At 41.3% G+C, this 14,280-nt stretch overlaps 1 protein-coding gene across 13 annotated transcripts in view; it reads left to right on the top strand.

Annotated features, from left to right (window-relative positions):
• The window catches only part of SYNE1 (spectrin repeat containing nuclear envelope protein 1), a 529,762-nt gene that overhangs the window by 401,830 nt on the left and 113,652 nt on the right, over nucleotides 1-14,280 (top strand). For all 13 annotated transcript variants that reach the window (XM_028847246.2, XM_077999556.1, XM_077999555.1 and 10 more), the window contains 6 exons: nucleotides 2,840-2,959; nucleotides 5,040-5,240; nucleotides 8,225-8,398; nucleotides 11,306-11,437; nucleotides 11,954-12,150; nucleotides 13,955-14,087. In XM_028847246.2, the coding sequence (XP_028703079.2) occupies nucleotides 2,840-2,959; nucleotides 5,040-5,240; nucleotides 8,225-8,398; nucleotides 11,306-11,437; nucleotides 11,954-12,150; nucleotides 13,955-14,087 (957 nt within the window). The remainder of the gene's footprint in view (nucleotides 1-2,839; nucleotides 2,960-5,039; nucleotides 5,241-8,224; nucleotides 8,399-11,305; nucleotides 11,438-11,953; nucleotides 12,151-13,954; nucleotides 14,088-14,280) is intronic.

Raw genomic sequence — 14,280 nt, 5'->3', positions numbered from 1 at the left:
TTTTTTTTTTCTTGGCGTATAATGTGTGATTCCAGAAAAGACTGGAGCAAATGTAGTGCTGACTTGCTTTGGATTTCTAATATGAATTATAAGATATGTATGATCACAAGCAATCATTTTCACTAATTTTTGACCAATGTAACTGAATGTCACAGATGAAGAAATAACCAGTTAGTTTTTTTTCTTTGAATAAATGGAACGCAACTAATGAACGTGCTGATTCCGTGCCTACCCAACTTAGATTAAAAAGGCAATAATAGCAGAAGGCATGGGGAAGACACACCTCACTCAATGTAGTCGTCTCTTGAGTCGTGCTGTACCAATCCAGAGCAGTTCCCTTGCCTCATCACCCTGGTGCACAGTTGTCTTCCTGGATCTCCCTTCACCACCATCCTGAGAATCCCTTCATTTCTTCCTATGTTGGATCTTCTCTCTTCTGAATCCCAAGTCTTTCTCTTTACTGCATTGCTTCCTTGTTTGGTTAGTGCATGTCCTTTCTTAGAAAGGGTGTATGATAAGTGTATTTTTCCAGATGTATGTCTGAAAATGTTCTTATACCATGTTCACACTTTATTGATCACTTTGCTATTTTTATGTCATCCTTCAGGGTCATTTGTTGAATATGAATTCTTTTGGAGTTTCAAGGCTTTTTGTCCATTGTTTTCTAGCTCCCAGTGTTGTCTTAAGGAATCTAAAGACATTCTAATTCCCAAAGGTTTCCAGTGTCCTGAAATTTCACAATTACACGCCTTGGGGAGGATCTATTTTTATCCGCTGGGCGGGGAGCTCAAGGGGCTCTTCTGATTTGGCAGCTCTCATCTCTCTGTTCTGGAAAATGTTCTAGTGATTTATTTAATATGTTTCTTTCCTCCATTTTACCTGCCTTCTTTTCTGGAGAACTCCTTTTTGTCAGCTACTCTGGTTCAATCCTTGAATTGTCTTACCAAGAGCCCTTTCTCTGTGTTTTTGCTCTGCTTTTTTAGAAACGTCCTCAATTTCAACTCCAGACCCTTATACTGAGTTTGGCATTTCTGCTCTCTTGTATTTAATTTTCCCAGAATTCGTTTTGGTTCTCTGAATGATCCTTTTTGTAGTATTTTTTATTTTTTTTTAATGAATACATTATCGTTTATATCTTTCTGGGTGTATTAATGGTTTTAATGTTTGAAGTTCTACTTTTCCTGTATAATTTGTTTTCCTCCAGCTTGCTTTTATTTGTTTGCTTCTGTTAGTCCCCATCTTTCATGTCATCAAAAGGCATATTGAAATCTTTTGTTATCTATTCAGGTTTAGGATGGAGGACTAAACAGCTGAAAGGGAACTCTGTGTGTGGATGGAACATGACAATTTCAAGAGTTCCTGCAGGATGGTCTCTGTGGACCATTTATTTGTTAGAGAATCCTTCTGTCAAATTGTCAGGCCTGTCTTACTGGTGTTTTCAGATACTTTTCCCTCTCCTGTCTGGAGATTAGAGCCCTGGCTGCAGCCCTTCTTGCTCCAGGAAGAGAAGACTCAGGGGCCCCACATTCAGCATTCAGGGAGCATCCAGTTATTTCATACCTTGCTTTCAGTCCAGCATTCAAGCTCACAGCTGTGTCCAGTGTCCCTCAGTCTGTTTGACCTTCTCCAGAAAACAAACTTTCAGTCTTTTACACGGGAAGAAAAAGGGACAGTATGGAATAAGGAGGGGCATCTGTGGGTTAACTGTCCTTTAAGCAGCTCTTCACTAACCCTCCTTACTTAGCACCCCAGCTCACTTCACCCAGAGTTCTGGAGATTTCTGTTGCTCTGAATTGGGTGGTGGAGATCCTCCACTGGTTTAGAATTCAGCTTCCCCAGATTTCCTAAGCCAATTATCATGTATTCTTCTGACTTCTAGCTCCCAACATATTGTTAGCATTGTTTGCTTTTTCTGTTCCCTTGTCCTTTTAGATTTATGAGGAAAAAATATGCCAAAAACAAGCAAACAAAATACTCACTCTGGCTGTAGGGGGTTTTCAGGAAAGAGGACACTGGACACATGTGTTTCATCTGCCATCTGGAGTCTTGTTTTTGTCCTCCTTCAGGGGCAACCTCTGTTGCCCTCTTTCCAAATGCCTGCTCCAGGGGTTGTGGGCTGGTGTCTCCCTTCTCTAATCTCCACTAATGGGGATGCGTTGCATTATCGAGTTTAGTACTTACTGATAGTCAGCCTTGCTTTATTTTTCTCTGTTTACTCTGGCTTCCTAACCGGACCATCAGCTCCTTGAAGGACAGGATGAGATCTTGTTCTGCTTCTACAGACCTCACACTGGGAAGACAAGGCTTAGCAGTAACTGCCACTTGAACACTTGTTGATTGATTTTCCACTTCACAACAAGAAGCACAGGTTCCTTGACCATGCTGTAATATACTTTTTGTTGCCTCGCTGAATCTCTCTCCAAAGATGCTCACAACTACGTTTCAAGGGCAGCAGAACATGGTCCCTTAGAAAACCTCAGGCAAATACCTTTTATTAACTATGTCCTAAATCATGCTCCTTTTTCTTTAAGTGTTGCTTTTCAAAAACTCCCTTTTTTATTTAAGCAAGACATCCTTCTCCCAGCCCTCTACCCTGACTTTCTCCTGCCTCATTATCTGTAAGATAACTGCTCTGTACTAATAACGGGCCTTCTTCTCTTTTCTATATAGTCTGTAAACATGGCTTTTGGTTTGTTTGTTTCATTGAAATAATTCCTTTTGTATATATTGAGAATGTTTTATGTGGAGAGGAGGAACACAGAAAGAAGCACAATAATCACATCTTCCGTGGGGAAATTGTTCGTGGGAGTTTTAATAAAATGTCATGGATCTTACCTAGGCAATACAACAGGCTGAAGATGGACTCAAAGAATTGGATGCAGGAATCATTGAATTAAAGAGACGTGGTGACAAGTTACAGATTGAGCAGCCGTCCATGCAAGAACTCTCCAAGCTCCAGGTACAGCCTTCAGCCAGTAGTATTCAGCTGCAGGGGTACATCGAACCCCTGCAGAAAAAATCACTTTCTTTATTTTTCTAGGCTTTCTTTATAAAATTCATGCCACTTAGGTCCTAACCTTTCTGCCAAGTAACTCTTAGAAAATTTTCTGAAGCTTAACATGTTTAGTACAAGGAAGTGAGTTGTTTTCATGCTTCTAAGATTTATATGTTTTTCTGACAGTTACTTTATTATTATTCTCATGGTTAAGCATTGCAGTATAGTTTAGTTGTAGCATATTATTTTCTACTGTAGAAAATAGAATAATTTTTAATCCTAGCTAGAAAAATTTTAAAAAGTGGTATCTATCCTTGTATTGCACTCTCTCTTCAAATACTATTTTAAAAAGCAAATAATCAAAGTAATACTTTTTAGAAAGTGTTTTTTTCTAAGATAAGAACTATAGTTTATCCTCCGTATATGTTTGAAAGGAGCGGAGGCATTGTTTCCATTCTAGAACTACAACAACAACAAAAATTAAAGTGGAAGGTAGTTGAAATCTAAACAGACTTCCTATCATCCTTTCAGGAATAGAGAATAATGCTTTGGGTTAATTTCCTTTCCTAGATCTGACATTTAGGCAAGAATCTGATATTGGGGTAAGAAGAACATCTTTGGATATTAAACCGGCAAAATTTAGCATCAGCTAGGCAATGCAGTTATGTTCGATCAAGAAGAAATTGTGTACAATTATGTATGGTCACACAGACACACATGTTAGATTTTCTCTGTATGCAGGACTATTGAGAATTTGTAACCTCAGTCCAGTACAGGCTTATGAGTTCTTTCTTTGAGAAAACAAAATAGGCCTTATAAACAAAAAAAATTTTTATTTTAACTGTATCTCTCCTTTATCTAACATTTCATAATGTCATAAGCCCACCACCCCCACTTTGTACTTTTTTAGACAGTTTTCCGACAGCACTTAAGCATCAGGTGTAAGAGTCAAATGTCATTGCCGTAAATAGGCATTAAAATTGAACTTTTCCAGATCGAGCCATTTTGGCAGGCTGAACCTTAATGTGATATGTTAATCAGGTCCATATGCCTCAAATAAATTTTGTGTTTGGTGTGTCATCATCTCCTAAAATGTCTTTCCAGTTTAAATAGTTATTTACCCCACCACATTTGGCAAAAATATTGCCTTCTTAAGTTTGTGATTCTTTCTGCTCACATTAAACTTGCCTATTTCTCTAGCTCTTTGTTTGATGGATAGTCCCAAATATGATTGTTATTTAGCAGGAAAATGTTAAGTATACTATATTCAGTTGCTCTGAAATTAAATGGGAATTACATTTTCTATGACATGTCCCTCAGCCCCGTGGACACTTTTTCAACAGTTTTACCCCACATTTCATCATAAACAATTAATATTTGAAAACAGTTGTCAAATCTCCCTCATATATCATTTCTAGGAGATACTTTTTCATATCCTTTAAAATCTTAAAATATTAAGCTTACTTTTTGTAGACACATCTTTTTTCCTTTCATATTTTAACTTACTAAATTTTTATTTTGTAGTCAATCTAAATTACATTTCGATATGTGCCATGAGATAAGACATTATTTTTCTTCAAAGAGTTGAGTTATTTCCACATTATTTATTGAATATTTATTTTATCTTTTTACTCAGTCACTTCATACTTACATTTTTATCAATTCAGTTTTTTTTCAGTTTCTCCATTGTGCTTTATTGTCAGTTAAAAATAAAATAAAATTTAAAACAGAAAGATAAGAATACCAAATAAGATTAATGAAAGAACTTGAACTACCAGGTATCACGACACTGTAAAGTCACAGCAAATATATCACAGGCATGAGAATAAAGGTCCAAAGGTTATTTTTTTGTGAAACGTGTTTTCAAAGTAAGGCTCATAGGAAAGACAAGCAGATGGCCTACAAGCGGAGCATTTCCACAGGGCACATCCCTGAAGGCGTTTTCTTGGTTGGGTCTTGGGCTTAGTGCGTTCATAGTTCATATGCCTTTAGAGAGTTGCCAGAATATGAATTGAGAGTGAGTCTTGTGGTCTCTGCCTCTTAGGACATGTATGATGAGCTGATGATGACCATTGGCTCTCGGAGGAGTGGCCTGAACCAGAACCTTACACTCAAGAGTCAGTATGAGAGGGCCCTACAAGATCTGGCTGACTTGCTAGAAACTGGTCAGGAGAAGATGGCAGGAGACCAGAAAATCATCGTGTCTTCCAAAGAGGAAATCCAGCAACTACTTGACAAACATAAGGTACATAACAAAAAAGAGTAAGAGAGAGAGAGAGAGATTGTAATTGGAAAGCATACTCTCAAACCCTGATATATATTTAGTAAAACCTAATATTCTCAGTATTTTATGACTTCTTACTTCTATAGTTATTCTTTAAAATGGTCCAAAATGTATATTCAAACCAACTGGCTTTCAGTAGCACAGAGAAATTACAGGGGATATGTTTCTATAATGTTGGGAATTTAAAAAGAAGATCAACTTACCTGTAATTTTACTGATCAGTTCCTCACTAGTATTAGCCAGGCTTTCTCCCTAGATGAGAAAAATCAAAGGAAAACTCAGAGCCTCCCTTCAAAGGAGCCCAGCTTTGTTCTTAACTCCACCTTTCTCTGTGTTTCCTTTTCGCCCATTTGTCCACCTGGTCCTAGTTGCTCTCTCTGCCCTCCCTTGTCCTGGTCAGGGACTCCTCACTCACTCCTTGCTCTCCTCTAGAAATGTAGAGCTGACTACTCAGTTCCAGGGTTGAGTCGGTGTCTTTTACATGCATCGTTTAGATCCTCTGACCTTTACACATATGCTCCTCTAGTTGCTGTAGACCTCAGACTTTCTCCCTGGGAACAGCAAGGCCGTTTACTATGTAATCAAACTTGAGGGGCCTGAAATCACTCCATCATTGTATGCCACAACAAAGCTCAGGTTGGACACTACTCCATGGTAAAAGAATGCCTATCTCTCACACACACAAACACACACACACACACACACACACACACACACACGCCCCTCTTGCATTATTGGCAATGATTACGGAAAGAGCAATTTTGCTAGTCCAGAAACCCAGCCTTCTAGACTATGGGAATTTCCAGTAGGGAAACTAAAAAAATCCCATTAGGTTATAGAAGTTTAAATCTTCTACCATTGTGTAGCTCTCTGGTGGCTTGTAAAGGTGGATTTTTTTTTTTTTTTTTGTCTTTTTCAAATTGTTCTTCCTATTTTTTCCCAGACGTTTTTGTTCAAAGCTTCATGATTTATTAAAGCCTTATCATTTGGCTTTGAAACCATTGCTTTAAAGTTCACAGCTGGTGTTTCTCAAATTGTTGACCATAGCAATAAAAGATCATTCTGAGTTATTCCAGAGGGGAAACTAGGATCAATGAGTATAAATAACAGGGAAATAAACCTCAATAGAAAAAGAACTATAAAAGGAGTAAACTGCCATTGAGCAGACAGCCCTTCTGGCCATGAGAAGTCCAGCCAAGGCTTTCAGGGCAGATGGACTTATAAAAGGAATCTCAGCTTTCATTGCACATTGGGCTAGATGAACTTCAAAGTCTCCTCCAACTTTAGGACTCTGTGATTTGATAATTGTTGGTTAAAAATAATGATTCTAGCTTCTACTGACCAGCCCATTTTCTGAGGGAAAGTTCTGCAGTCCTGGTGAGAAGCACAGATAAAGCCACACTGCCCTTGGGTTTGAACACCAAGCTCTGCCGTGACTAGCTATGTGACCTTGGGCAAGCTACGTAGACTGGGGGTGGGGGTGAGGCTCAGTGTTCTCATCTGTAAAACTGGAAACAAAACTGCCTATCTCATAGAGTTATAGAGTTGTTAGGAGGATGAGATTAGTCAGATAAAGTATTTATGGAGTGCCTATCAAACAGTAAGCGCACAATTAATGTTAACTGTCATTATCAGTTCCCAGTTCTTCCATTCTTTCATGGTACTGGGTACAGGAAATGGGATAAGGTCAATCTCCATCCTCCAGGGTCTATTATACACAAAGAGTAACATTTCAAAAACGTTTGTAGGATGGCGCAAGGCCTACAGTTCTGTTATGTGTAGGTATAATACAAGGAAAGCAAATCTTTAATATCAATCAGTGCGTGTAAAGCTGTGCTTGACAACATGGAATGAGCACCCAAACATCCTAGAAGTTCAGAAAGTAGAGCCCAAGCCCAGCCATGGAGGAAGGAAAGTCATCGAAAAGTGTCAAGTGAGAACATCTTAAGAACAGAGTAGAAGCAGAGGCCAAAGGTGGGGAACGGGAGCTAATGTGTCCAAAACACATGGAGGTACATGGCGGTGAGAGGCCATGCCAGGAAAGTAAGGAAGGCGGATTGCGCATGGACGAGGTATTACGAGGGTAGATGAGTTTTCTCTGCAGCTGGCACACGTGAAGATCCTTGTTCTGGGGACACTGTGTGTGCAGCACAGCCAGGTATAGGATGCACTTGAGTGGAGAGGGTGGAGAGGCCGATTAGGAGTCTAGAGCTCCCTTCTCTGTAGACGGCGACAAGTGCCTGGGCCAAGGGGGAGACCAGTGGGAGTGAGAGGATATTGCTCATATATTAACTGAGCTCTGTCAGCTTTCACATTTAAAGCATTGGTTTTTGTTTGTTTGTTTGCTTGTTTGTTTTGAGACAGAGCCTCCAACCAGAGCTCCAACCTGAGCTTGGCAAAGGAAAACTCAGAGCCTCTCTTCAAAAGAGCCCACCTTCATTCTTAACTCTACCTTTCCCTGTGTTTCCTTTTTGTCCATTTGTCCACCTGGTCCTAGTTGCTCTCTCTGCCCTCCCTTGTCCTGCTCAAGGACTCCTCGCTCACTCCTCACTCTCCTCTAGAAATGCAGAGCTGTCTACTCAGCTCCAGGGCTAGGTTGGTGTCAACTCCTCTCCTCCCAGGCTGGAGTGCAGTGGCACGATCTTGACTCACTGCAACCTCGGCCTCCCAGGTTCAAGCGATTCTTGTACCTCAGCCTCCTAAGTAGCTGGGATTACAGGCACATGCCACCATGCCTGGCTAATTTTTGTATTTTTAGTAGAGATGGATTCCACCATGTTGGCCAGGCTAGTCTCGAGCTCTTGACCTCAGGTAATCCACCAACTTCAGCCTCCCCAACTGTTGGGATTACAGGCATGAGCCACTGCACCCGACCCTAAACCAATTTTGATTCTAATGTAATACATGAATGAGTTGCTGACTTCTTTCTCCCTGAAAAATTGCAGGAATACTTTCAGGGCCTGGAATCTCATATGATCTTGACTGAAACACTCTTCAGAAAGATAATCAGCTTTGCAGTCCAGAAGGAAACCCAGTTCCATACAGAGCTGATGGCTCAGGCTTCTGCTGTACTGAAACGGGCTCACAAGAGGGGTGTGGAGCTGGAGTACATTCTAGAGGTGAGACCATTGATGTCATGTCTTCTGTGCTGCAGACTTCCTGCTGCAAAATGGACCTTTGATGCAAGACGTATTGATCCATGCAGTTTGCCTCATGTAACCTCAGAGCTAGCTGTGCTCTCCGGCTTAGGACTGTACTTTTCCTATGGTTCTGTGTTGCTTGTTCCCCCTGCGTTTTCTGTTTACATTTGGCTATCTGCTGTGCCATGTTGGAAGTAAGATATATACACACTGACTTCAGACTATGCATGAAGATATTTGGGGTTTTGATATTCAGACTGATAGCTTACTTAAGCATATGAAAAATATAGAAATAGGCCAGGTGCAGTGGCTCACACCTGTAATCACAGCACTCTGGGAGGCTGAGGTGGGTGGATCACTTGAGGTCAGAAGTTCGAGACCAGCCTGGCCAACATGGTGAAACAAACCAATGTGTTGAAACCCCATCTCTACTAAAAATACAAACAAAATTAGCCGGATGTTAATGGCGGGTACCTGTAATCCCAGCTACTTCGGAGGCTGAGGCAGGAGAATCGCTTGAACTGGGAGGTGGAGGTTGCAGTGAGCCAAGATCATGCCACTGCACTCCAGCCTGGGCAACAGGAGTGAAACTCTGTCTCAAAAAAACAAAAAAGAAAAGAAAAAGAAAAATGTAGAAATATTTTTTTCTGTCCCAAATGCGGTTGCTCTTGGAACAGAATAGGTGCTCAGTGGTGGCTACTGGCAAGCTGTAGAACCCTGTGGAAATGTAGGACGTTATGGATGGGACAGTACCCTCCTTTCTTTCTTCAGTAACTGTATCAGTTGCCCTGAACTGTTCCTGCTTTCTCATTCTTCCTGTTTCCCTTGGAAGTTTTAGAGATTATAATCTCTCTCCACTTTTTTGACTCCACCACCCACTCCCACAATATTACTGAATATTGCTGCTCTTACCTGGGTTGTCTGCAGGTCCTATTTGCATTTTTTTCCAAATGAGTTTTTCCCTGGGCCAACATTTTCATAGCTAGCTAACCCCCAAATCCCAGATGTAGAATTCCCTAATGTGGAATTCCCTGTATTTTGGAGAGACATCTACCTTTAACGTTCAAAATTTCTGTAATAATAGTTATGCTTTATTGACATGTCTGGCCCCTGGCAAGACTTCTTAAACTTACATGAATCCATCTCATCCTTATCATAACCCTTTGAGGTGGTATTTTGAATCCCTGTTTCAGCAACGAGTCTGGGAGCAATGGCTTGCCAAGACACGTGTTAATTGGTGGCAGAGTCAGTGATCACACCTTCATCTGTCTGACTTCACAACCTGAAATGTGTGTTTCTCCGTGAAACTTACCTGATGACACCATTTAAATTGTAGCCCCGCCAGGCACACACCTGGGCACTCCCTCCCATCCCTACCCAGTTCTGTTTTGTTCTTCCACAGCACAAGAACTCTATTATACCATACAACTTATTGTTTGTTTTTGGTTTACTCTTTATTATTGATTACCTGTCTCTCCTCACTAGAAGGCCTGGGTTTGTATCTGTTATATTTACTCCTAGATTCCTAGGCATTGAAAGTACCAGGAAATAGATATTTGGTAAGTGTATTTAAAAAGCATGGGTTTCTACTACTGTGCCCTGTTGCCCCTCCAACTGCACAGTAAAGTGAGCATGCTCACACTGAGAAACTGCTGACCCACGGTGTAAATTATTGGAAAAGACTTCAACTCATCTTTTTAAAAGTGTTTTCCAGTTTTAAATAAAAGAAAAGTCTGAACTTAGGAATAAGTGACTTGCTATTTTTCTTTAATAGAATATATAGACTATATATTCATATTTAGAGATATCTGTTTCACATGCAAATGTAATTGTTTTGCTTACTCGTTACATGAAAGGCAAACATCCCCATCTTTTTGACTTAAATCCTTACTGTGGTAAAGAATAAAGCCATGCATACCTGGGCTAGATGTGGTGGCTCATGCCTGTAATCCCAGCACTTTGGGAGGCTGAAACAGGAGGATCTCTTGATGCCAGGAGTTTGACACCAGCCTGGACAACATAGTGAGACCCCTGTCTCTACAGAAAATTTTTTTTTAATTAGCCTGATGTGGTGGAATGCACCTGTGGTCCCAGCTAGTTGGGAGGATGAAGCAGGAGGATCCCTTGAGCCCAGGAGTTCGAGTCTGCAGTGATCCATGATTGTGCCACTGTACTCCAGTCTGGGTAACAGAGTGAGAGCCTATCTGAAAAGAAAAAAAAAAAAAAGGCCGGGCATGGTGGCTCATGCCTGTAACCTCAGCACTTTGGGAGGCCAAGGCAGGCGGATAACGAGGTCAGGAGATCGAGACCATCTGGCTAACACGGTGAAACCCCGTCTCTACTAAAAAATACAAAAAACTAGCCGGGTGTGGTGGCAGGTACCGGTAGTCCCAACTACTCGGGAGGCTGAGGCAGGAGAACAGCGTGAACCTGGGAGGCAGATCTTGCAGTGAGCCGAGATCGTGCCAGTGCACTCCAGCCTGGGCGACAGAGTTAGACTCTGTCTCAAAAAAAAAAAAAAAAAAATGTGCATACCCGTTAGAAGGTACACTGCACACATTATTCCATTTAATCCTCATGATGGAGAAGACAGCTATTATTATCCCCGTTGTAATATATGGAAAAGAGATACAGAGTTTAGTATCTTACTCACGACCATAAAGGGGCTTAGTGGCAGATTCCAGAGCCCATTCACAATGCTTTCAAGCATCACCATTTGATTACTTGCCTTAAAGCCATCTTTTGCTTCCCAAAGCAAACCCCACTGCAAACATCTCTGATGTAACTTTAAGGAAAATCTGTCAAGCACGTATTTTGCACACAAGGAAGAATATATTTCCCTAATGAGCGTTTTTTTTAGCTCACAGACAAATGTTGTGTTTCTAGACGTGGTCGCATCTAGATGAGGACCAGCAGGAGCTTAGCAGACAGCTGGAGGTGGTGGAAAACAGCATCCCAAGCGTGGGTCTGGTGGAGGAGAACGAGGACAGGCTTATTGACCGCATAACACTCTACCAGGTTGGTGTTACAAGCTGCCACATTGCCTTTAGAACCTTACCAATAGTTTTAACAGAATGTAAACAAATTTGTGATCAATTACTTTATTAGTACTTTTACTTTTCTTTCAAGGTATTGGTATTGAAAGGAGATAATGTTTCTGTTATTTATAGTTGGACATTATTAAAAGTCTTTCTTTTTTCTTTTTTTTTTAATGAGAGCTCTTTTTGAAAATTCAGCCTCCACCAAGCATTAATTTATGCTGATGCCACACAATTCTTGAAATAATAACAATAATTTGAAAGTTTTAAATCCACCTAAAGTCACTACCAAAATAATAATAATAATAAACAAAAGGAGACCATCTATACTTAAATATAGATGAAACATCTTGAAGTTTTCAGTGTTACTTGAGTGAGTATACTTTAAGTTCCAATAACAGGTAATGGGAACATTGTAGGTACTGGAGAAATTATAATTCTTAAAGACAAAAATTGCATATCCAAACTTGTAACCTCATAATTTCAATGATTTTAGCATTTAAAATCTAGCCTTAATGAATACCAGCCCAAATTATATCAAGTATTAGATGATGGCAAACGACTTCTGATATCCATCAGCTGCTCAGATCTAGAAAGTCAACTAAATCAACTTGGAGAGCGCTGGCTAAGTAACACCAACAAAGTGTCTAAGGAACTTCACAGACTGGAAACAATATTGAAACACTGGACCAGGTAATACATGACTGTTTTGTATATTTTCAGATGAATGCTACATTGTATTAATAAGGCTAGTGGGGGTGGGGGATGATGGCTGAAACCTATAATCTCACTACTTGTGGAGGCTAATGCAGGAGGATTGCTTGAGGCCAGCTGTTCAAGACCAGCCTAAGCAACATAGTAAGACCCCAATCTCTGCAAAAAATAAAACAGGACTAGGTATGGTAGCACATGCCTATGGTCCCTGCTATTGGAGAGGCTGAAGTGGGAGGATTGCTTCAGCCTGGGAGGTCGAGGCTTCAGTGGGTCATGATCATGCTACTGTACTCCAGCCTGGGCAATAGAACGAGAGTCTGTCTCAAAAATAAATAAATTAGGCAAGTAGATATTCACTTGAAAGTGACATGGCTCCTCTAGGAACTTATTGTATAGTTTGGAAAATAAAGATAAGCAGAGGCCGGGCGCAGTGGCTCACACCTGTAATCCCAGCATGTTGGGAGACTGAGGCGGGCAGATCCCCTGAGGTCGGGAATTCGAGATCAGCCTGACCAACATGGAGAAACCCCATCTCTACTAAAAATACAAAATTAGCCAGGCATGGTGGTGCATGCCTATAATCCCAGTTACTTGGGAGGCTGAGACAGGAGAATCGCTTGAACCTGGGAAGGAGAGGTTGCAATGAGCCAAGATTGCACCATTGCACTCCAGCCTGGGCAGCAAGAGTGAAACTCCGTTTCAAAAAAAAAAAAAAAGGTAAGTAGAAAGTCCCCACTTGGATTCTTTTTTTTTTTTTTTTTTTTTTTGAGACAGAATCTCGCTATGTCTCCCAGACTGGAGTGCAGTGGCGCGATCTCGGCTCACTGCAAGCTCCACCTCCCGGGTTCAGGCCATTCTCCTGCCTCAGCCTCCCGAGTAGCTGGGACTGCAGGCGCCCGCCACCACGCCCGGCTAATTTTTTGTATTTTTTGTATTTTTTTTTTTTAGTAGAGACAGGGTTTCACCGTGTTAGCCAGGATGGTCTCGATCTCCTGACCTTGTGATCTGCCCGCCTCAGCCTCCCAAAGTGCTGGGATTACAGGCCTGAGCCACCGCACCCAGCCCAATTTTTTGTATTTTTAGTAGAGAAGGGGTTTCACCTTGTTAGCCAGGATGGTCTTGATCTCCTGACCTCGTGATCGACCCGCCTCGGCCTCCCAAAGTGCTGGGATTACAGACGTGAGCCACCACGCCCGGCCTCCCACTTGGATTCTTGTATACTCATATAAACATGTAATTAAAAGTGAGCAGGGAGGCAGGTGCATAACGCACCTTGCCTTTGAGTTTCACCCTCCCTTGCCTAATGACTGTGTCTGAGAAATCACAGTAAAGCCTGAGAGGGAGAGAAACAGAAAATGGAAGTGGAGAAAGAGAAAGAGTGGAAGGAGAGAAAGAGAAAAGTGGAAGCTTCTCAAGGGCAATGGGAAACATTCAGCAGGGTGGAGGATTGATTTTTACACAATGACATAGTCTGTGTCTAAGCTGCCTTTATTTCAAAGGACCTTTTGTAACCATCATCTGATATTTTCTAAGTAGCATCAATGTGAAGGAGTAGGGGAAAGATACTTTTATACCCAGCTGAAAGACAGGCAAGCGGAAACCCAGAGAGATGGGCTTGATAAAGGTATCAATATTAAGAAAATTTCAGAGTGCCAACCTCATGCATTTTTCTTCTAAATCTTCAGACCTCTTGTTTTAAAACTGTTGGCATTGGTGAGTAATGTAGGTGAGCAGAAGATAGGGATGAAATGTTTACTTAATAGACTCCGTAATGTACTTACAGATATCAAAGTGAATCTGCAGATCTAATTCACTGGTTACAGTCTGCAAAAGACAGGCTAGAATTTTGGACTCAGCAATCTGTGACAGTCCCACAAGAGCTGGAAATGGTCCGGGATCATCTAAATGCTTTCCTGGTAAGTCTAAGAATCTAAGGCATTTGATTCAGGCCTGTAAGTTAGGCCTGACCCATGCACCAGTAGAAAAGTAGTCAGGCCAGGCGTGGTGGCTCACGCCTGTAATCCCAGCACTTTGGGAGGCCAAGGCGGGCAGATCACAAGGTCAGGACTTTGAGACCAGCCTGACCAACATGGTGAAACCCCGTCTCTA

The sequence above is a fragment of the Macaca mulatta genome, chromosome 4 (genome assembly GCF_049350105.2).
Source record: "Macaca mulatta isolate MMU2019108-1 chromosome 4, T2T-MMU8v2.0, whole genome shotgun sequence".
NCBI lineage: Eukaryota > Metazoa > Chordata > Mammalia > Primates > Cercopithecidae > Macaca > Macaca mulatta.
Note: the sequence above shows the minus strand (reverse complement) of the source record. Positions and strands in the feature narration are given on the sequence as shown.